The 21,055-nt window shown below is 36.9% G+C and overlaps 3 protein-coding genes and 1 pseudogene across 7 annotated transcripts; 2 read left to right on the top strand and 2 right to left on the bottom strand.

Annotated features, from left to right (window-relative positions):
* On the top strand, nt 33–2,408 carry LOC104793578 (annotated as a pseudogene).
* On the bottom strand, nt 2,350–3,770 carry LOC104793579. Of its 2 annotated transcripts, none has more exons than XM_010519969.2 (5): nt 3,339–3,770; nt 3,102–3,256; nt 2,925–3,003; nt 2,705–2,756; nt 2,350–2,606 (listed from the first exon to the last, which is right to left on the bottom strand). In XM_010519969.2, the coding sequence occupies exons 1-5, from the start codon at nt 3,691–3,693 to the stop codon at nt 2,525–2,527; spliced, it is 723 nt and encodes a 240-aa protein (XP_010518271.1). In that variant the 5' UTR covers nt 3,694–3,770; the 3' UTR covers nt 2,350–2,524. The 2 variants fall into 2 exon arrangements, with proteins under 2 accessions (XP_010518271.1, XP_010518272.1); XM_010519970.2 differs by having other exon boundaries at nt 2,925–2,991.
* LOC104793581 (sphingoid long-chain bases kinase 2, mitochondrial) lies at nt 3,803–6,135 on the bottom strand. Of its 3 annotated transcripts, none has more exons than XM_010519971.2 (12): nt 5,900–6,135; nt 5,723–5,799; nt 5,540–5,593; nt 5,372–5,431; nt 5,212–5,289; nt 5,081–5,127; nt 4,956–4,996; nt 4,775–4,871; nt 4,574–4,688; nt 4,373–4,495; nt 4,187–4,287; nt 3,803–4,104 (listed from the first exon to the last, which is right to left on the bottom strand). In XM_010519971.2, the coding sequence occupies exons 1-12, from the start codon at nt 6,084–6,086 to the stop codon at nt 3,975–3,977; spliced, it is 1,110 nt and encodes a 369-aa protein (XP_010518273.1). In that variant the 5' UTR covers nt 6,087–6,135; the 3' UTR covers nt 3,803–3,974. The 3 variants fall into 3 exon arrangements, with proteins under 3 accessions (XP_010518273.1, XP_010518274.1, XP_010518275.1); XM_010519972.2 differs by having other exon boundaries at nt 4,775–4,860; nt 5,085–5,127; XM_010519973.2 differs by having other exon boundaries at nt 4,775–4,860; nt 5,115–5,127.
* Nucleotides 8,198–12,372, top strand: LOC104793577 (protein BPS1, chloroplastic-like). Of its 2 annotated transcripts, none has more exons than XM_010519968.2 (6): nt 8,198–8,338; nt 8,785–10,473; nt 10,590–10,773; nt 10,884–11,409; nt 11,602–12,076; nt 12,165–12,372. In XM_010519968.2, the coding sequence occupies exon 2, from the start codon at nt 8,796–8,798 to the stop codon at nt 9,837–9,839; it is 1,044 nt and encodes a 347-aa protein (XP_010518270.1). In that variant the 5' UTR covers nt 8,198–8,338; nt 8,785–8,795; the 3' UTR covers nt 9,840–10,473; nt 10,590–10,773; nt 10,884–11,409; nt 11,602–12,076; nt 12,165–12,372. The 2 variants fall into 2 exon arrangements, with proteins under 2 accessions (XP_010518270.1, XP_010518269.1); XM_010519967.2 differs by lacking the exon at nt 8,198–8,338 and adding an exon at nt 8,376–8,632.

Below are 21,055 nucleotides of genomic sequence, written 5' to 3'. Positions count from 1 at the left end.
CCAGAACTGAGTCGCCACTCGTCAGAATCTTCAGAACTTGAATCTTTTCAAATTAATTTCGAGTAAACATACACTCACTAGAATCACACAGAGTTTTAATTCATCGACATAACTAACAATGGCTTCCTCACTCACTAGGAGTTGCTCTCGCTTCTCCAAAAGCCATCTCCGTCCGTTTCATGAGTAACCTACCGGAAGACACAGTCTACGGAGGACCGAAGCCGCAAAACCCAAACCAAAGAGTAACACTAACACATCTCAGACAAAAACACCGGAAAGGAGAGCCCATCACCGTCGTAACTGCCTACGATTACCCATCCGCCGTTCACTTAGACTCAGCTGGCATCGATGTTTGTCTTGTCGGTGACTCTGCTTCCATGGTTGTTCACGGTCACGACACAACACTTCCTATCTCCTTAGACGAGATGCTTGTCCATTGTCGTGCCGTTGCTCGTGGCGCTAAACGTCCTCTTCTAGTTGGTGACTTGCCTTTTGGTACCTACGAGTCCAGCACTAGTCAGGTAGTAAAATCATCAAAATTGAATCTTTTCGTCTTCTGCTTGTTACTTGTTTAAGTAATTAGATTCGTTATTTAAAAAAGATCAATGCTTTTGTAATGTTTTCAGTTCATTTGCTGATTTAGGTAACTAGATTCTTGATAGAGATGTCTCAACTGATTTTTGGACTTAAAATGTTGCTCTAGGCAGTTGATACTGCAGTTAGAGTTTTAAAGGAAGGAGGAATGGATGCCATTAAGCTCGAAGGAGGATCACCTTCTAGGATCACTGCTGCAAGAGCCATAGTTGAAGCAGGAATTGCGGTTATCGGCCATGTGGGTCTAACTCCTCAGGCTATCAGCGTTCTTGGTGGTTTCAGACCACAAGGTAGAAACATAGCTAGTGCTGTTAAGGTTGTTGAGACTGCCATGGCTTTACAAGAAGCTGGATGTTTTTCGGTTGTTTTGGAATGCGTTCCACCTCCCGTGGCTGCTGCCGCAACCTCTGCCCTCAAGATACCAACCATTGGCATTGGGGCTGGACCTTTCTGCAGTGGACAGGTTTTTTATTAGAAAAAGTTCCTTCTTTTTTCGGTTCTCAATATTGAGTGTATCCAAGTGCGAAATTTGTAATTCTTATATCCGTTACTTGAAAACGCAGGTGTTAGTCTACCATGATCTTCTTGGTATGATGCAGCATCCACATCATGCAAAGGTCAAATCCTGACCCAATAAAGCATCATCATCGTTTTCGGAATTCATTCTCTTGTTGGTTCATTAGTTTTCAACGTTTTCTTGTTTCATGCTCTTGGATTTCATAGGTTACACCAAAGTTTTGCAAGCAGTATGCTAAAGTAGGAGAAGTGATTAACAAAGCCTTAATGAAATACAAAGAAGAAGTCTCTAAAAAAGTGTTTCCAGGTCCTTCTCACAGTCCTTACAAGATCACAACAAGCGAGCTCGATGGGTTCCTAACCGAGTTGCAGAAGCTTGGCTTCGACAAGGCTGCTTCTGCAGCAGCTTCAGCCGCTGAGAACATGGAGTCTTTAAAGTGATAACAAGATCCTCCCTGTAGTCAAATTCAAACAATAAAAAAAAAAATCACTGTTCAAATGTTATAAGAGAAGGCTATGCATTTGTATGATCAAATGGTTGAAGGTGGGATGCTTTCCTGACGCTGAGATATATTACGCTTTGATTTCTGGTTTGTGCTAAGCTAGACGCGACCATGATGCCCTAAATATGGTGGAGAAATTGAAAGTAGCAGGATTGTCTCTTGACTTGCTGGCTTATAACATGCTCATTATGTGATAAGAACAACGCAGAAGAAATTCATGAGTTGTTAACTGATATGGAGGGAGAAGGTTTGATGCCTAATTCTATCACTTACAACACTCTCATTTCCTATTTCGGCAAACACAAGGACTTTGAAAGTGTGTTCAGAGGACGATGGAGAAGATGAGAGAAGAGGGGTTTGTTCCAAATGTTGTAACATATGGTGCGATAGTCCAAGTTTATTGCTACTCTGGAAAAATGAATGAAGCATTGAAGCTGGCTCGCACTCAAAGGTCTTGCCAAACGCAGTGATATACAACATTCTCATAAATGCCGTTTGCAAACTCCGAAACCTGAAACAAGCGCTCCGTCTGAAACAAACTCCGAGACCAAATCACATCACCATGGAAGTTCTAATGAAGCTGCTCCAGAGGTTGGTGAATCAAAGAAGCTAAAAAAGTTCATGCAGGGTTACTCTGTCAATTCTCTGACTGAGAAGGATATACCTTTACTTTAACTTTAAGCCGAGGTAATGAGACAATGATAGTATTTTTATGTGTAATTTTTACATTGTCAGATGTACATTCATAACTCTGTGATCCCATATTTTGAGCTAATGCATAACAACTCTTCAACAGATTCAGTACAGATCTCTAATAGTAAAGTATCCCATATTGATATTAGATTCAAAAGGAAGTTTTATATATTTACTGTTTAGAAATCTAATCTGAAATTAACATCATTCTTCATCCGCTAGTTTCCCATTAATCCACGGCTGGGTCTCAGAAGTTGCTTGAACAGAGCAATCTTAGGGACATTCCAATTCTCCACATGCCTGCAAGCATTCATAAAACTATGTCAAACAAGCTTCTTCTTCACAAGAATTTCAAAGTTGAGATAACAATGTGTTTTAAATGAGCTGCAAATCTCTACCTGCAAATTTTCCCGGATTCTGTGTCGAAATAATACTCCGTGTAACCAGTTGCTGTAAAAACAGATTTGACTTTCTCATGAATTTTCCATAAAAGACATAAAAGTGTTGCCCTTTTTTGTGTCTTCATAACTAATCATTTGAAGCTAAAAAGTTGCAAACTTTATCCTAAAAGGCTACAAAAAACAATCTGAAACTTTAATGGAGTTGATAAAAGGGAACCTGACAGAATTGGTTTCCATGGGAATGACATGACACAGCTAAACTTCCAATGTCCAACTCCTTTATCCTGCAAAACAAACTCATGACGGAGCTCCGGCGATGAAAACATTAAAACAGTAGTTTTTATCCGACATCAGAAAAACAAAAAAGTTTCATCTTTTATAAGTTTGAGGGTACCTCAAAATTCTCCCATTTCATGAGCTTCATATTCGATTTCTCGATGAGGCTTCCGAAATTAGTGCAATTCCTTCTGAAACGAGCAAGACCCTTGAAGGAACCAGCCGGATCGGCGAATTCGCACTTCTCCTCGTAAACCTCCGGCGTCAAGTTCCCTGAAAACTCAAATTCCGATTCAGAACGAAAGAAAACAAAATCTCAGGTTTTTTCTGATTTGGATGTTTTTGTTCACTTGACCTGTGACGAAGTACGATCGTTTGAAGTCTTGTTTAATCGAATCCACTACAGCTACACGAACGGCTCGCCCCGAACAATCAACCGGAACCTCGAAGCCTGTCACACTCGGAGGAGAAGTCTCTGGAGATCGGAATACCGAAGCAGCGATTCCGAGTAGCTCAGATCCATACCAAGCGATTTTGAGTAGAACATTCTCCGGCTCGGGTCCTTTACTTGTCTGTTGCTCATTCTGTCCTCTGCAGCTCACTCCAGTTGCTCTGAATTGGCAGTTACGCCGGGAGATTGAACGGCCAGCATCGCCGGAGTAGATATGATTGACGGTGGCGATTGAATGAAAGGAAAGAGAAGCTACCATTTTTGGATTCAATTGGTACTGATTAGTTAAGGAAAGGCGACTTTTACTCAAAAGATATATTTTAAAGTATCTCTCTTGTGGTTAACAGAGACCACACAATGATAGTGAATCATATAAGACGATCTCTTAATATCTGACTCGCCAAACAATGAATCAAATTAATGGTATCTCAGAACAAGAATCTCTATAGACTAAGACAAGTTGTGTTGCAAAACAAAATTGAGCTGATGTGTTTTTACATTTTCTTGGTAGCTTATATCCCAAGAAATATGTGGTTCTGATCAGCTAATTATGTCGATGGCACCGGGTAAAATCCGAAACTTTCTAGGTAGAAATCCAAGATGCTCTCCATCTGACTGAACATAGATACTTCCGCTGCCTGAAATCTCTTCAACTTCGATACTTTGTACACTACAAAAATAAGTGCATATACGTGGTGACTTCTCAGTTGCTAAGGTCACCTAATATGTTAAGTAACCGAAGAAAATCTTACCTTCTTGAAGAGACATTGTTAACCGAGAGATGCGTCCCGTTGTATAGCTTATGGAGTTTAAGTACGAAATCATACCATTTGAAGTATTGCAGAACCACAACCTGTAGAGAAGTGTATGATGGTCAAGAAGAGTTATCATATTCACAAAATAGGAGGCTTAGAGATCGAAGAAACAAATTATTGCACCTCAAGGTTTCCATTTCCAGGGACGGCGTTGGGCGTGATTTTCATTCCGCCACCAAAGTATTTAGCGTTTCCAACGCAGAGAGCAGTGACCTGAGGATATAATTCCCATTCACCTCCATTGACCTGAGAGTATAACACAATGCTCTGAGGTGTATAACCTACTATGGTGAAGAAGAAATTTTTACATAAATAATTGCTTACCCTGATTCTCATATCTTGGTTATCATGCCCCATAAAAGCTTGTAGGGCACCGATTACGTAGCACAAGTTTCCAAATTTCTTGTACTTTGAAGCGTAAAAACCTGCCTTTGCGCTCCTGCAAGTGATGAGCAACATATGTAAGAGGTTTACAACCACCTCATTAAGGATAAATCACACAGGAAATTTCCATGATATGCTTACAAATGAACATCAGCAACGTTTATGAAGTAATGCAAATCCCTTCCTTCCTTGTTGGCGATAACACCAACATCAACCCGATCGCATCCCTGAGAAAATTCTGGTTATGTGATATATGAGAAATAATTATAATGAAGTTGCAAAGTAGTAAGTCCTAACTCCTCAAATGGACTCAGTGACATACCTTTAGCAATGCGGTCCACAGCTTCACAAGGATCATTGTTCCTAACAAATGCAGGACATATTTAAGATCTGGCACAACATTGTTTCGAAAACAAATCACATCGAACACAAGATGCAAAAACTAACCAACCAAATGTTCTAGCAAAATCCGAGCCAGTACCTAAGGGAATCAGCTGCCACAAAAAGAGATGGACTGAGATCGTAAATTCCAAGATATACACAAACAAGTAGAAAAAAGGTCAATTCAAGTTACTGACACCAAGTGCAGTAGAATGACTAGCTTCGCTGTTGAGACTACTGACAGGTTTTCCCTCCCAAAAGAAACCATTGACAACCTGTAAATAAAAAAAGATATAATGAGTAAAGTTGAGACTCTTCAGAGCTGAGTTCTAGCAACCAAAGATATTCAGTTCCAACCTCATGCAGTGTTCCATCACCTCCAACCGCAATAACAGCATCTGCCCCATCCCTAATAGCCTGAGAGGATAATTGAAAGCTACAAAACGATCAGCCTAGAACCAAATCAACAAGACAGAGAATACTGTAATTGTCAAAGTAGTAAAATATACTTTAACTGCTCCATACCTCTCTTGTAATGTCAATGGCATGAGAAGGACCCGTTGTTAATGACTCGCATACCTGCAGAAATAAACAAGATGGCGAGCAAATTCAATTTCATGATACATTATAAGAAAGTGAAGTAGGCTATAATGGAGATGGCATTAATAACACAGAGCACAAAAAAAGGCAAGTGAATCGAAAACTCACATTACAGTCTTTACCAAGACGAGTACGAAGGTAAGGAAGCAACTTCTTCCATTCTTTAGCTGTTCTACCATTAGCACCTAATTTCATAACCATAAACTTCAGTTCTTCTACCTCGAGATTGATATACTCATATAAAAAATCCAAAATTTATTCCAAATCTCAGTCCTTTCTTCGTACCTTGAGGGTTTACAACGAAAACGAGATCACGGAGAGTGGAGGAGGAGACGGCGGCGGCACCAACACCGCGAAGGATCATACGATCAGATGAGAGACCGGAGGTGATACGTTGCGGCGTCCTAAGGAACGAAGGTTGTTTCGCCGTGAAAGGGCAAACTGAGATGCAGCAACTGGATAATAATAGCATCGTATAGCCGCAGTTTCGGCTCCGGGAGACATCGTCGCCGTTATCAAGTTCAACGTACGGTTTCAAAGAACCCTCTGTACAAGTGAGAGGCTTTTCTTAACAAATTCTATGGGCCGATTTCTGGCTTTAAAATCTATATTAGGCTTCACACATATGGCCCATAATAACGTTTTTTTTAATATGTTTTAGTCTTGCAGTTTGTCTATATAGTTAAGACGTAAAGATAGAGATTAGAGAAACAAGAAAAACTAGTCAAGTTGAAAATTACATTAAACAGCGCTTAAAGTGGGGATCGGTCTGTTTAGTGTGGAACTAGTCTACAGCTACATGACAGCTGTTATATGGGCTTTACGGCCCATTTATACAAGTCTGTGGGAGTCGTAGTATATAAATTGTATAGTTTATAGCCGTTATATTTGGTTTTAATCTATACTAATTTTAATAGGAACTATAAGCTCTTAAAGTCGTTCATTACATTTTAAACCTTCAATTGTGATTAGACATTTCACTAATTAACATTTTTAAATTTTCAGAATTTTCTATATTAAGAATTGTTTTAAATAACTAATCAGGATTTGACATGTCATTTATTAATATTTTTTAAATTTCCAGATTTTTTTAGAAAAAGGAAAATTTTAAATTTATAGAAATAAAAGAACTATGCACAATATCCCACATCGGGTAGAAATTTTTTAGACAATGGTTCATAACCAATATAAATAAGATTAATATGCTTCCAACAATGAATGAGCAAGAAAACTTGATTTATCAGGCGTTTTAGTTTAAAAGTATATTCGGTTTGATCCAGTTTTTTATTTGATCAAATTAAAACTTTAAAAAGTTTCAAAAAAATAAATTCTAATATTTAAAAATTTTAAAAGTTTTAATATTATAAATATTGAAACTTTTAAAAGTTCTTAGCTTTTAATTTTTTTTAAATATTATAATTTTAAAATTTTAAAAGTTTAAAATATTAAAAATATTAAAACTTTTAAAAGTTTATAATATTATAAATATTAGAAACTTTTTAAAAGGTTTAAAATTTATATTTCGAAACCTTTTAAAAGTTTAAAATATTATAAATATTTATGTAAAACATAAATTATCTTATTTATCTACGTTTGTGCTTTTTATTTCTTATGAGCTGTAAAACATATTTTTGTGTATGATTTTATAGATAAGTTGATATTTTCATTAATTTTTTATTTTTATCTTATTTTTTATTTTTATGAGAAAAGAAATGATATTGTTCTTGGAGTTTGATGGATTAACAAGTTGTGTGGTGGTCTAAAAAAAAGTTTTTTAGTGGAAAAAAGTGAAGAAGTTAACGAGGACGAAGAAGAAAAAGAGTATAGCGAAGAACCAGACGGTAAAATTAATGATGTCGATTACCACAAAATTTGACAATATAAATGATAAGAAAGAATATGAAGAATAAGAAAACATTGAATAAAAAACACGAAAACATAGGTGGTAACGATCAATTAAATACGAAAACGAGTTAAATTCATGATGATAAAATTGTTTTGTTTTTCTAGTGGTCAAAGAAATGGTTTAGGATATGTGAGGTCATCAGTTTAATTCGGCTCGCCTGGATGTCGAGTTAAATTCATGATTTTTTTTTATCAGATTTGATTTTATAACATAACTGATTTTTATATTTCAAAAAATTATATATCTGAAATTTAACTTTTTCCTTAATACTAATTTAATTTTTTTATAAGATAATATTTTACTACCATCATCAAACATATATAGTTTTCATCTACAAATATCAAATATATCCATGTGTGTCGTATTGTGGTTTCAAAACTTAGAACTATTAAAGAAAACACATATAAAAAAGACTACCAAATGTCAAACCAAACCACTAATTTTATAATCCCACGAAATCGTCTTGTTTTGGCCTTTCAATAAAGAAAAGACTTATTTAATCCCAAACACAGCACTGTGATCAATATAAGCCGTCCACTTTCCGCGATAAGATTTATTTAATCCCAATTACAGCACTGTGATCAATTTATACGTGACAGCCATTCAGAATCATACACCTGTAAGTTTGTCATAGTTTCTCGCGTAACGGGTCGTTACGTTATCAATAAATATAAACTAACGTCGGACCTCCTCCGCCATAAAAAATTTATTTTTTGCTCTCAGCCGACCGACCGACTCTGAAAAATTCAATGAAGCATTAGAAGAAGATAAAAAGACTTTCCGTGTGAATTCTTCATCTCCGGCAACTTAAAAAAACGGTAAGTTGTGTGGAATTTGAGTTTTGTTTGTTACCTATAAATCTCCTCCTTTTTCTTGTGTGTGTTCTTCTAATAATTTACAAGTCTGCGTCTTTAAGTTTTAGAAAGATTTTAGGGTTAGAGTTTACTGTTGTTCGATGAAGAGTTTGTGCCGATCTTGTTTGTTTAAAGACTTTTTTTTGGATAATTAACTTCTAGGGTTCTTTGAAATTTGAATGGTTGAAACTTTTTTTTCTAAAACATACCTTGATTCCGGCAATCATCAAATGTATGTAGATTCAGGCTTTTAGAACAGTTGAGTCGTTTTTTTACATAATAATTATCATAAATGATGCAATTTTGTTTAGTTAATTCAAGATGATCTCAAAAGTTGTCAGCTTTGAGACTCTTTAAGGTTGGAACTTGGTATTGATGATTCTGATAATATTTCTACTGTCATATTTCAGTGTCTAGCAAAATGAGCAGACCACAAGATCCACCACGACGTTTTTTCCCATTTGGAAACCCCTTCCGGATGTTATCACCAAAGGGCTCAGATTTATCCCCATGGCTACTTTCTCTATTGAGCGACTTTGAGCTACTTTTGGAAGAGAGACTGAAGAAACTTATGCCGAAGAACAAAGATGACATCCTCACTTTATCCTGGATGAAGTTAGCTATGGAGTCACTCTGCGAGACTCATAACAACATAAACACTCTCATCACTGAGCTCCAGCTTCCAGTCTCTGATTGGGAAGAGAAATGGGTTGATGTTTACCTCAACATCAGTGTTAAGCTGCTAGATCTCTGCAATGCCTTTAGCTCAGAGCTCACACGTCTCAACCAGGGAGATCTCTTCCTCAAGTGTGTTCTTCACAATTTACAATCGGATTCCGGAGAGAAATATCTTCAGGCTCGATCTTCTCTTGATAGCTGGAGGCAACATGTTAATGCAAACAACCCTAGAATTGAAAACTGCCGTGCAGTTCTTGACAGTCTTGTTAAATCTCTGAGTCTGCCTAAAGTCAAGAACTCGCCTAAAGGAAAAGTTCTTATGCGAGCTTTTTATGGTGTGAAGGTTCAAACGGTTTATATCTGCAGTGTATTTACCGCGGCCTGGTCTGACTCCACCAAGGATCTTTTTGATTTACCTGTCTCTGAAAAGCCTTCATGGTCAAAGGTCTTTACCGAAATGCAGAGTGTTGTAAATGATGAGATCAGACACATGTTATCTTCTGGTAGAACCACGATTCTCAAAGAGCTGGAGAGCGTTGATGCTAGTGTCGAGAAGCTATCCCCGATGATCCAAGATGGTGTTGATCCTGTTGAAGATGAATGCTTCAGAGATTATGTTATGGAATTGGGGACACAAGCTGAGATATTGTCTCAAGGGTTGGATCAATTACTGGAGGAAGTTGATAGTTTCTTTAAACTGACTTTGAGCGGGCGCGATGTGTTGCTCTGTAATCTTAGGTCAAGTGACTCAATCTCTGGCAATGCAGTTGGAGAAGATGTAGACTAATACAGTGAGGTAAACAAACAAGTTTAACCCCTACTAAAGGCAGCTTTAGGTCAATGAAAAGTGTTTTCTATTTTTGTTTGTTCGAGTCCATCTGTTAAGCTTGTCTCTTCGATTTGTGTTGGTCGTGTCTGTATGACTGTATTGAAATCATTCTGCAGTATAATATAAATATAATACATCTGTTTGGCTTGAAAAAACCACTGTATTCTTTGTAATGATCCAATCTTTTTAAACCAATTTCAGTCAAAGAAACATATCAGATCAGAAAGAATAGAGGCTTTGATTGGTAGATAAGTGAAACTAGTAGTAACAAATGAAAAATGCAATATCGAGCTAACGAGTGACTCTGCTTTTTGTGATTATGTAATCTTTCACTCTTTACATTCAGAGGTCACTTGAGAGATCTTTTACAGTTGAAAAAAGCCTTCTTCTTGGTCTCTCTTGTTCTCGGTCTGATCATTGAATCATGTCTGGAGAATCAAGCTCTGGTTTTACCGATCATTGCATCAAAGTTGTACCGACACACGGTGGCCGCTATGTTCAGTACAACGTTTATGGACAGCTCTTTTGAAGTTTCCAGGAAGTATGTCCCTCCTATTGGTCCCATTGGCAGAGGCGCTTGTGGTATTGTCTGGTAAGTTATTTTGATACTTCTTCTGATCAATTATCAAAGCCTTCCTTCTTCTGAATGTTCATAGGCTCTTGATTCTTGAATTTCAGTGCTGTCACTTAACCATTTCTTGAAATTAGCTTGTAGGCTCTCCAGAAAATTCTAGTCTTGGTTTCCTTCGCAGTGACAACGCAAGAAGATACGTCAGACAACTTCCGCGATACCCGAAACAGCAGTTTGCTGCTAGATTCCCGAAATTGCCATCTATCGCTATTAATTTGCTGGAGAGAATGCTTGTTTTTGATCCTAACCGGCGCATCTCAGGTAACAAACAACACGAAGATCCTTAAGACATTTCATGTGGTTTCTCGCAGTTTGCTTTTAGTTATCAATTGGTTTCGGTTTGTTTATATCTGCTTCTTTTGTGATTGTAGTCGATGAAGCCCTTGGCCATGCTTACGGCTTACCTATCACCGCACCATGATGTGGCTAAAGAACCAGTCTGTTAAACTCCTTTCAGCTTTGATTTCGAGCATCCTTCTTGAACAGAAGAACACATAAAGGAGCTTAAGTACAAGGAGTCTGTCAAATTCAGGGAATGTGCAGGCATCACCGAGTGAGCAGTGCGGTTTCTTTCTTGGTAGATATGGGAAAGAAAGGCTTTAAAGGGAATGTACTAATCAGTGAATATTGCAACGTCAATAACATTGAGAAGGCTATGCATTTGTACGGCCAGATGGTTAAAGCTGGATGCTCTCCTGACGCTAAAAATATTTTACGCTTTGATCTCTGGTTTGGCTAGACGCCTCCATGATGCCCTCAAAATGGTGGAGAAACTGATTGTAGCAGGATTGTCTCTTGACTTGCTGGCTTCTAATCTGCTCACTGGATTGTTTTGTGATAAGAACAAGGCAGATGAGCTTCATGAGTGAGAAGGATGTACCTTTATTTTAAGCCGAGGTAACGATACTTTGCAATGATAGTATCGCGTGTTAGTCCCCGAAGCAAGTTTTATATGTTTACTGTTTAGAAATCTAGTTTGAAATTGGCAGACTGGTTGTTGTTCGAATTTGATATTTCGTGGTTATTTGTTGTTGCTCTATACTATACTGAGTGAGAACTCTGTTTTCCTTCTTTTTTGTCCGTTGGCAGGATCTGATTTATGGCTACTTACTTGTGTGGTATCACGAAGAGAGTTAAATCTTTTTACAGAGACGAGTGTATCCATCGTGCGGTCATCTAACTGGTAGAGATCAGATGATAGAGATGAAAGTAAATCTGCTTCTTCGAATTCGGATGCGCTGATTCGTAAAATCTTTGCACGTTATGGGACTAACAACCTTAGCTCTATCTTTTCGGAGAGGCATTATCAGTCGTTTTCTGTCTTCGTGTCCGCAGTATATGAGTTCTACACCACCGGAGTGGTCTGATAAAGTTGATAGTATCGACTTATGTGGCTGCGGATGTTGTTCCCGTTGAATCTATTAAAGCCGTGACGACCACAAGCCAGGCTTTTCCTGCTATAGACGAGGTCGCTATTGCTCCCGGGGATTCTGTTTCTTTCCCTGTTGCTGCTTTGCAGCATTTGATCGATCGATGGTGTGCATTCATTTTCTGGCCTGAACTGGTATATACACAGTTTTTAAGTTCATTTAATTCGGTTCTTTTTGGTAGGTGGGCTTGAACAACTTTGACACCTGTTATCATTCGTGCAGGTTCTGAGGCCGCAACTGGGGTAGTTAAGACGAGATGGTCACCCTAGGTAGAGTTCTTTGTCGACAGCGTAAAGGTCAGTGTTATATGCAACAATGATTCTGATATGATTCCTTGTTTTAGGATTTCTGATCCCTAGCTCTTTATCCGAGTTAGTAAGAGTTTGTAAGAGGAGCTTCTTCATATAAAATTTTGTTTCAGTGTTGTTAACATGGCTCTCTCTCACAAAAATTAAAAACCGTAAAGACTACAAAATTCAAATCAACAATGGTTAATGATTGCATTCACAAAATTCCTCTGTTTCCTCTGTTATTTAAACTATAGTATTACATATATATAGCAGGTGCGTATTCCTATTCCTTGTACACAACACATAAGCATCTGTAGTTAAGAACCTCGATCATGGACTCTGCAAAAAAATAATAATACCATTGCTTATTAATTAGTCATAAACCACAATATTATCAATTTATTACTGATCAAATGCTAATTAAGGGGAAGATGTAATATGCTAATGGTTAATGATTGCATTCACAAAATTACCATCAGAATTTGACCAGTAGACATGTAATATGCAATAGCTCTTAAGCCCAGCAGCCTTGCACTGCAGTAAATAATATGTTCATCTCTGTAATATGTGTTACACTGGAGAAGTAAGTAGATGAACGTGCACAACGTGTAGAGCAGTGGGAGCTTTATCCTCCAAATAGTAATGCAAATTTCCTACGTTCAAAAACCAAAAATAGAATTAAGTAAAGCATCTTCGGCCGACTATGTTTCCGACATCGGTGGTGTCGTTCACACCGGTGGTCGGCTCTCTTCCAGTACTGTTGGTTCTTTCAGCGACGGTGGATGGTTTTGATTTAGGGTTTTTTTTTTTTTGTATTTTTGTTGATGTGTTTTTGTTTGGGTTTGAATAATGGGGAATTGTATACCCATAAAACGAATTATAATTCACCAAGTGACTATTGTAACCACTAAAAGTGCATATAGACTATACTTTCTATATTATTTACCTCTTTAACCCTATTGCATGATCAAGAGTTGCCTACTCTCTCTTTCATCTATACCCTGTTGAAGTCGAAAAGACGTCTGTTTCGCATCCCGCCTAAAGCAAGGGCTGACGTGTTACACCTCTCCGCGGATATTGTTTTACGCCGCTCCGAAAAAAAAAGAAGCTCGACGGCGAGGAAACTACTTGCAGAGTCCGAGAGATATAAACGGAATCGAGGTGTTCGCCGACGATTCTTGGAGAAACCGGCGCCAATTGCCATTAAATAGATTATCGGCGAAGGGGCGTAGTAATTGTCATGGTTTCCGATTGGGTGTTTTGTGACTCGTCTCGAATATTTGATGTCTCATGATTGACCATTTGGTTTAGTTTAAGTACACTTTGATTCCTTTTTCCTTATTATTCATACTTTTCGTTTCGTGGATTTGAAACCTGTATGGCTCAATGAATTTAATGGAATGGTTATTGCTGTCCTATTCCATATTAATCGCTATAGTAAACCATACCATTTTCACCTTTTCTATACTATATACAATGTATGTAGTAACAAACCCTGATAGTGTGTTCAGGTTTTTACTGCCCCGTTAATACGACCACTTAGAGAAGACTTGTTAATTGTTTGGTATGGGTTGGCAAATTATTATCTTGTAGGGTTTAATGTCTCACATTAATCAATGTTAATGTTTTACATATACTGTTTGATATTAAACTATGTATGTTTCCGATACTAGAATTGGTTCCAGCATGGTTTTACAATTGTTTGTATTGAATGATATAGAGCTTGTATCAAACACAGTTTTGATAAACAGAAGGTTGATACCCCTGCCTTTGACAACACTAAACCCTAGTGCAAAGTAGACATTGAACCCCAATTGATTAGTGTTTAACCGGTTTTGGTTTGTTTACGGTTAGGCAGAAATGTTTGGATCCACAAATGTTAACCTCTACGTTTGGGTTGTCAATATATGATCTTGTAGGGTTTAGTACCTCACATTAACCAAGTGTAAAAGTATGGCATAGACTGTTTCATATCAAGGACTATAAGGTTCAAGTTTCTGCGACGAAACTATACAAACACAGGACTGCTGAAGAAACGGTTTACTACCCTATATTTGACAACACTAAACCCTATTACAGAGCTGATACTAAACCCCATCTGATATGCGATGGACCGTTGTCAGTTTCGATTCGGTGTAACATACTAGGTTTCGTGAAACCTAACCTACTCGGGTTAATAGAAGATGCTGAGACGAAACTAGTGATGGACCTTCCTAAAGAAGTAGTTGAATACACTTCCAGTTTTTACTGCCCGTTAAGGCGACCTGACTACTCTATTTAAGGAAGAAAGAACAGGTTCGTCTTTGCTCTGTAACTTAAAATTTGAACTGTAAATATTAACTCACGGTTATGTTAATGATTTGACATAATTCCATTTAAGCTTGGTCACTAGAAACATAGCCGAGTAGCATGCCACGTCCACCCCAAACACCGCCACCTTGCATGCGCGTGTCTGCCACTTGGGCCTAAAATGGTAATCTCGACAGGAGCTGTGGTTACCCACTTAATTTCTCGATTTAGTGTGCTATATTCTTAACATGTTATCAGAAATTGGTCACTACGCAAATTCATCCTTGAATAATCTCTGCAAATCATAAGTTGTTGTTATCATTTGGATAGCTTTCTTCTCATTTAGTTGCAGCAGATCTACTTTCTTGAAGATTGAAAACTTATTGATTAAAGAAGAAGATTAAGAAGTTTTGCTGTAGATGGAGTCATATTCTCAGCAAATTGGAATTCGCCTTGTTATGTGGGTGCAAATCGAGAATTTCCTTAGCTTCTCAGCATTTCGGCCGAATTTGAAGTTTTCCAGCGATACTTTCTGATGTTGGTGATCGAAGACTCCAGCTTCTTCGACTTCTCACCTGTCATCTATCATGTCTCTCCTTTGCCACATGTATTGTGACTCGATGCTTCTGTTCAGTCTTCAAGGAAGGGTTTTCTTATTTGGGCCTATGGGCTTGTTTTTGAAACTTTTTTATTTTGGTTGTTTGTAGTATTGGCTTTCGTTTTTGCTTGTAATATTGGCTTGATTCACTTGGCTTTATATCATAAATAAAACAGTTGTGAAAAAAAAGAATTAAGTAAAAAACAAAAAAATAATAATAATAACAGAGGAAAGCCTAAGAGGGGGTTATTGGTTCTATGATTTTAATGAATTTGGAAATCCAAACAAAAATCATGTGTTATTCAATCATTGATTTTAAAATACTTATCAAAATTAGGTGTTATTGGTTTATGATTTATAAATACTTGTTAAAATCCCATGTTATTCATTTACTGATTTGTTTTTGGATTTCAAAATCCACATTATGTTTTATATGGATTTGAATGGATTTCAAAGTGTAAAATAGAAGGGTTCAAATCCAAGGATAAAACATGTTATTTCAAAATCCATGTGTTTTGATTTCTAAAATTTACAATTCCATATGGATTTAGAAATCACCTCTCCAATAACAACCCCTAAAATTGTTTCTCTCTGCCTTCTATCTTTAAAGGGGGAAAAAATTATTTATTGTAATGGTAGTCTAGAATAATTAAATCAATAAAATAGATGAGTCGTCAAAAAAGAAGTTTTTTCAAAAAAAAAGTCGAAACCCTAATTCAAGTTGAAAAACCCAGAAAAAGATTTTAATTACCCTAGCTCGAGAGAGACGACCAAGTTCGACGGTTGTTGTTGCCGTGATTACTAGCGGCCGGCGGAGAAGGGATTGGACAGTTGTTGCAGTCGTGATCAGTACTAGTGGATGGCGCCGGCGACGAAGGGAATGAGTTTACGTTTGGAACGTTGGGAAAGGTCGTCTGTGGTCTCCTTCTCCATGTACGTGGTGGAATCCGAGCGGAACTTCTTTCTCTCGGACAAATCGATTGATAGATATTGCCTTTGCCAGAACCACTGCTACACAAAGAAGTGCTAAAGCTATTTGCCTCATAAAGTTCACGACTATTACACCAGCTGCAAACTATGAGAACAAAACAAATTAAAGATTTTTATAAAACAAAATTAATTAATGAGATTATATAAGATTAATTTTGATTATATAGTTACCATCAGAATATGACCGATACGCAGATAATATGCAATGGCTCATAACAACAGCAGTTTTTCACTGTAATAAATGATATGCTCATCTCTGTAATATGTATTACATTGCAAAAGTAAGTAGATTAAGGTGCACAAGGTGTACAAGAGTGGGAGCTTCATCCTCCATATGGTAATCCATAATTTGTAAGAATATTTTATATTCTATATGCATATGTGTCTTTCGATTTAATTATAAAGTTCAAGTTTATATTTAATATTGTGGATTCTAATATTAAAGATGACACCGTGATTAATTGATTTTGATTAATGAATTAGAATTTGATGTATTGATAACCCTCTTCCATTCTCTTAATTGTTATTGCCAGCAATAAAAAAGTAGTGTTAGTTACTAGTTCTGGGCAGATAACCGGAACCGAATGGACCGAACCGAACCGAACCGAATATTTCGGTTTCGGTTCGGGTTCGGATAAGGGGTAATAACCGATTGGATAGTATATTAGATATCCATGGATATCGGTTCGGTTCGGATATTACCCGATATCCATTCGGTTATCCGAAAATAACAGATCACATTAATAGCCCACTAATATTTATATATGTATAAGTCCAATACACCAAAGCCCATTAGGAATTTTGATAATATATCTCGTTAAGCCCACCATAAACATATCTATTATGTAATCTAAATAATCCTAAACGCCTAAACCTAATATCTTGCTTCCCTCTTCGCCGCGCCGACAACAACAAGAAGTGAAGAACGAAGGCAGAGAGTTGGTTTTGTTTTCACTTATCTGATCTTCTCTTTCGTCGATTCTTTGGTTGTATTCAAGGTAATTATCACTCAATGTCGTGAACTCGTGATTGTTTATAAAGTTTCTCATTTTCATAGATTCAATTCATTAAGGTTATTGTTTATATATTTATAATTTTGTAGATTTTCGTAGGCTCGATTATAAATCTATACTTATGATTAGTTATGATGCATATAGTGACTTTTTTGTTGTTGTTTGCATATCTCGATTGTGTAGATGCCTATTTCGTCCTGCCAAGAAAACTTTGTGGATGGAGAAGAAGATGAAGTTATGGGTGAGGGTGAGGAGGATTATATAAATGTTGAAGATGATGAAACCGGTTGCAAGAGGAAAGCCAAAACAAGAGCTACTGGGTCTACTTCCCAAGTAGAAATGAAAACAAGGTCTCCGGTGTGGGCTCATTTTACAAGGCTGCCAGATAATAGAAACAGATGCAAGTGCAACTATTGTTGTCAAGGGTTGAAGTGTGCGACCACTTCAGGAACTTCAAATTTGGCCAAACATCTTACAACATGCAAGTCATACATCGCTTGGAAGCAAAGATCGACTCAGCAAAATTTGAATAGCGGTAGTGGAGTTTCTACTGGGAACATGCAAGTGGGCAGAGTAACAGAAGCAGTTTTTAGAGAGGCATGTAATGAGATGTTGGTGTTAGGTGAGCTTCCTCTTGCCTTCATTGAAAGTATAGCATGGAGACACTTCTGCAGGCGGGTTCAACTTTACCAGCCACATTCCAGAAGGACAGCCACTCGAGATATTGTTCTAATGTATGTGAGCCAAAAAGATGCCTTGAAGAAAATGCTTGTAGCTCAGAAGCAAAGAGTTTCTCTCACTACTGATATTTGGGTCGCACAAAGCACAGGAGCAAGCTACATGGTAATTACTTGTCATTTTGTTGATTCTTGTTGGAGGTTGAGAAAGTTGATCATCGGGTTTAAGCATGTTTTGGACCATAAAGGAGCAACCATAGCTGATGTTCTTCTAGATTGTTTGGCAGAATGGGGGATAGAGAGGGTCTTCACAATTACAGTTGATAATGCTACAGCCAATACAAATGCTCTTAAGATATTTGTGGAGAAGTTTCAAGAAATAAGTCCTCATGCATTGATATTATCTGGTTGTATGATGCATGTCCGTTGTTGTGCCCATATATTGAACCTCATTGTCAAAGATGGTTTCAGTGAAATGAGTAAGAGTGTAGCTGCAGTTCGTAATGCTGTGGTGTATGTGAGAGCTTCAGGTAATAGGCTTGAATCATTTGAGCATAAGCTAGATTCAGGGAGAATTACTAGAGGTAGTTTGACTTTGGATGTCAGAACTAGATGGAACTCTACATTTCTCATGTTGACTAGAGCTCTTAAGTTTAGACACGGGTTTGACAAGATGGAAGCAGAAGACAAGCTTTACAGTGATCATTTTCTAGAAATGGATAATGGTCAAATGAGAGTTGGGCCTCCGTTGAAAGCTGATTGGGATAAGGTTGATGGATTGATTGATATTCTCACAGTCTTCTACCAATCTACATTAGTTGTTTCAGCATCTACGACGGTTTGCTCTCATAAAGTCTATAGTGAGATTTGTGATATTGATAATCATCTAACTACAGTGAGTAAGAGTGCTGATCTGGATTTAAGTGTTAAAGCTGAAGCAATGAGAGGGAAATTTGACAAGTACTGGGATGGTTTAGATAATATCAATAGGCTTTTGATTATTGCTAGTGTCTTTGATCCTAGGAATAAGATGAAGTTTGCTAATCTGTGTTTTGAAACCCTATATGGTAAAGGGTCGTTGCAATCTAAGTGGCTTGGTGAGTCAGTATCTGATGTTATGGTTAAGTTGTTTGAGGAGTATAATACAAATCGATCTAACCCACCAGGTTTTGCATCATCAGCCTCTCAAGGTGGGACAACTGCTGGAGGACATCGCCCTGCTTATCATGTTGCGGATGTTGAAGTCAAAGTGGGGACTGAGGGGATGGCTTCTGTTTACAACAAGTTGGTTAATGAAGAGGGATATGATGAAACAAAGACAGAGCTTGATATATACTTAAAGGAAAGCGTTGAGAATCCAAAGAGCAGTTTATTAGGAACCGAATATGATGTGTTGTCATGGTGGAGGTTCAATTCAACAAGGTTTCCAGTTTTATCTGAACTAGCTAGAGATATTCTAGCTATGCAAGTTTCTTCAGTTGCTTCGGAGTCTGCTTTTAGCACTAGTGGTCAGATTCTTGTTCCACAAAGGAGTTGCTTAACTCATTACATGATTGAGGTCTTGATGTGCACTGAACAATGGATGAAGGCTGACCATCACATAGGTGAAAAGGGAGTGGAAAACTTTGCACAAATGGTTGCTGATATTGAAGAGCAAGATCAACTTGAAAAAGGTAACACATCCAGATTTTAAGTTTACCAATTGTCTGCCTTTTGTCTTGTTGTCAATGTTTAAAAGCTTAATGATTATATGTTTTTCATTGTGTAGAGTTTCAGTTCGCAAGTGAAGAACAAGGCAATTAAACAAACACACGACAATGACTCATGTACCTTTCTTAGTATTCCTTCTTTTTAAGAACCGAGTATATTATTATGTATTCTGACTTTGTGATCTAATATATTTCAGGCAGTAGGAGAAAAAAAGAAGTTGCAGATGGAAGAACTACCAGTTTGATTCTACTACTTTTCAAATCTCAAACTCTAAACCTTATTCTCCTTTAATCTCTTTAACTCTTTCTACCTTTTGAAACTTGATATCTGATAACATGTTCTTATTGTTGGGATTGTTTTGAATGATTGTAACTTTTGAACTATTGTACTTGTAGTTTCGGATAATTTTGGGTGTTATTTAGTAGGTTTGTATATTTAAGAACCAAACCCATTAATAACCGAAATTTTCGGTTCTGGTTCGGTTCTTATATCAACTATCCAAACCAACCCGAACCGAATGAGTACCGAACCGGAACCGATCCGATTAGATTCGGTTCTCTTATGGATAGTAAATTCAATATCCAAAATACCCGATACCCGAATGGATATACCCGAACCCGAACCGAATACCCGAACGCCCAGGACTATTAGTTACTTTGGCTTTGGTTGAATTAATAACCTATTAATAGGTGATATTTAAAGTCATTTATTTATGGTTTTGGTTTAGTACTAATGGTGTAATTGTATTTTTGGTATTCTAATGTAAATATATGAATATTTTTACTAATTAAATTAAACATTAAATTTTATATGTTAATTTTGAAATATTTATAAAAGTATGTTAGGAAAAGAGATGGATCTTGAAAATAACAAACTGTTTTATTTTTTTTATTGTAATATTTAATGAAATGAATTGTAAAAAATATTAACGAATGTGAGCAAATTGTAAAAATGTGTTTCATAAAATGCTTTTCTATTAAGGCCTTGTTTGTTGTTGAACCAAACGCAATATCTAAATAGAGTATCAAGACATAATATCTAGATGCATCATCTAAATGATGTTAGTTTGATTATTGGTTCATCCGTCTAGAAATTGTATCATTATTGTTAATTTGATATTTGTATTTTTTTATATAATCGGAAAAAAAAAAACAGAAGTTACGGTTATCAGCCCATTAAAATGGCCCGTTAATTCTTATTTCACTTTGTTTTCATTTGTTTCTCTTGAATAACCGGGCCTTAATTTTTTGTTAAGGCCCATAAAGGTCAGTACGAAACGCTGCGTTTTCCTCTTTCGTTACTAAAAAATATAAGCCGTCCACTTTCCGCAATAAGATTTGTTTAATCCCAAACACAGCACTGACACTGTGATCAATTTATACGTAACAGCCATTCAGAATTAGACACCTGTAAATTGTCATAGTTTCTCGCGTGACGGGTCGTTACGTTATCAATAAATATAAACTAACGTCGGACCTCCTCCGCCATTAATTTTTTTTTTTTTTTTTTTTTTTTTTTTTTTTTTTTTTTTTTTTTAAAAAAATTT

Source organism: Camelina sativa, chromosome 6 (assembly GCF_000633955.1).
Source record: "Camelina sativa cultivar DH55 chromosome 6, Cs, whole genome shotgun sequence".
NCBI lineage: Eukaryota > Viridiplantae > Streptophyta > Magnoliopsida > Brassicales > Brassicaceae > Camelina > Camelina sativa.
The sequence above is the reverse complement of the archived record's forward strand: the minus strand, read 5'-3'. Positions and strand labels throughout refer to the sequence as shown.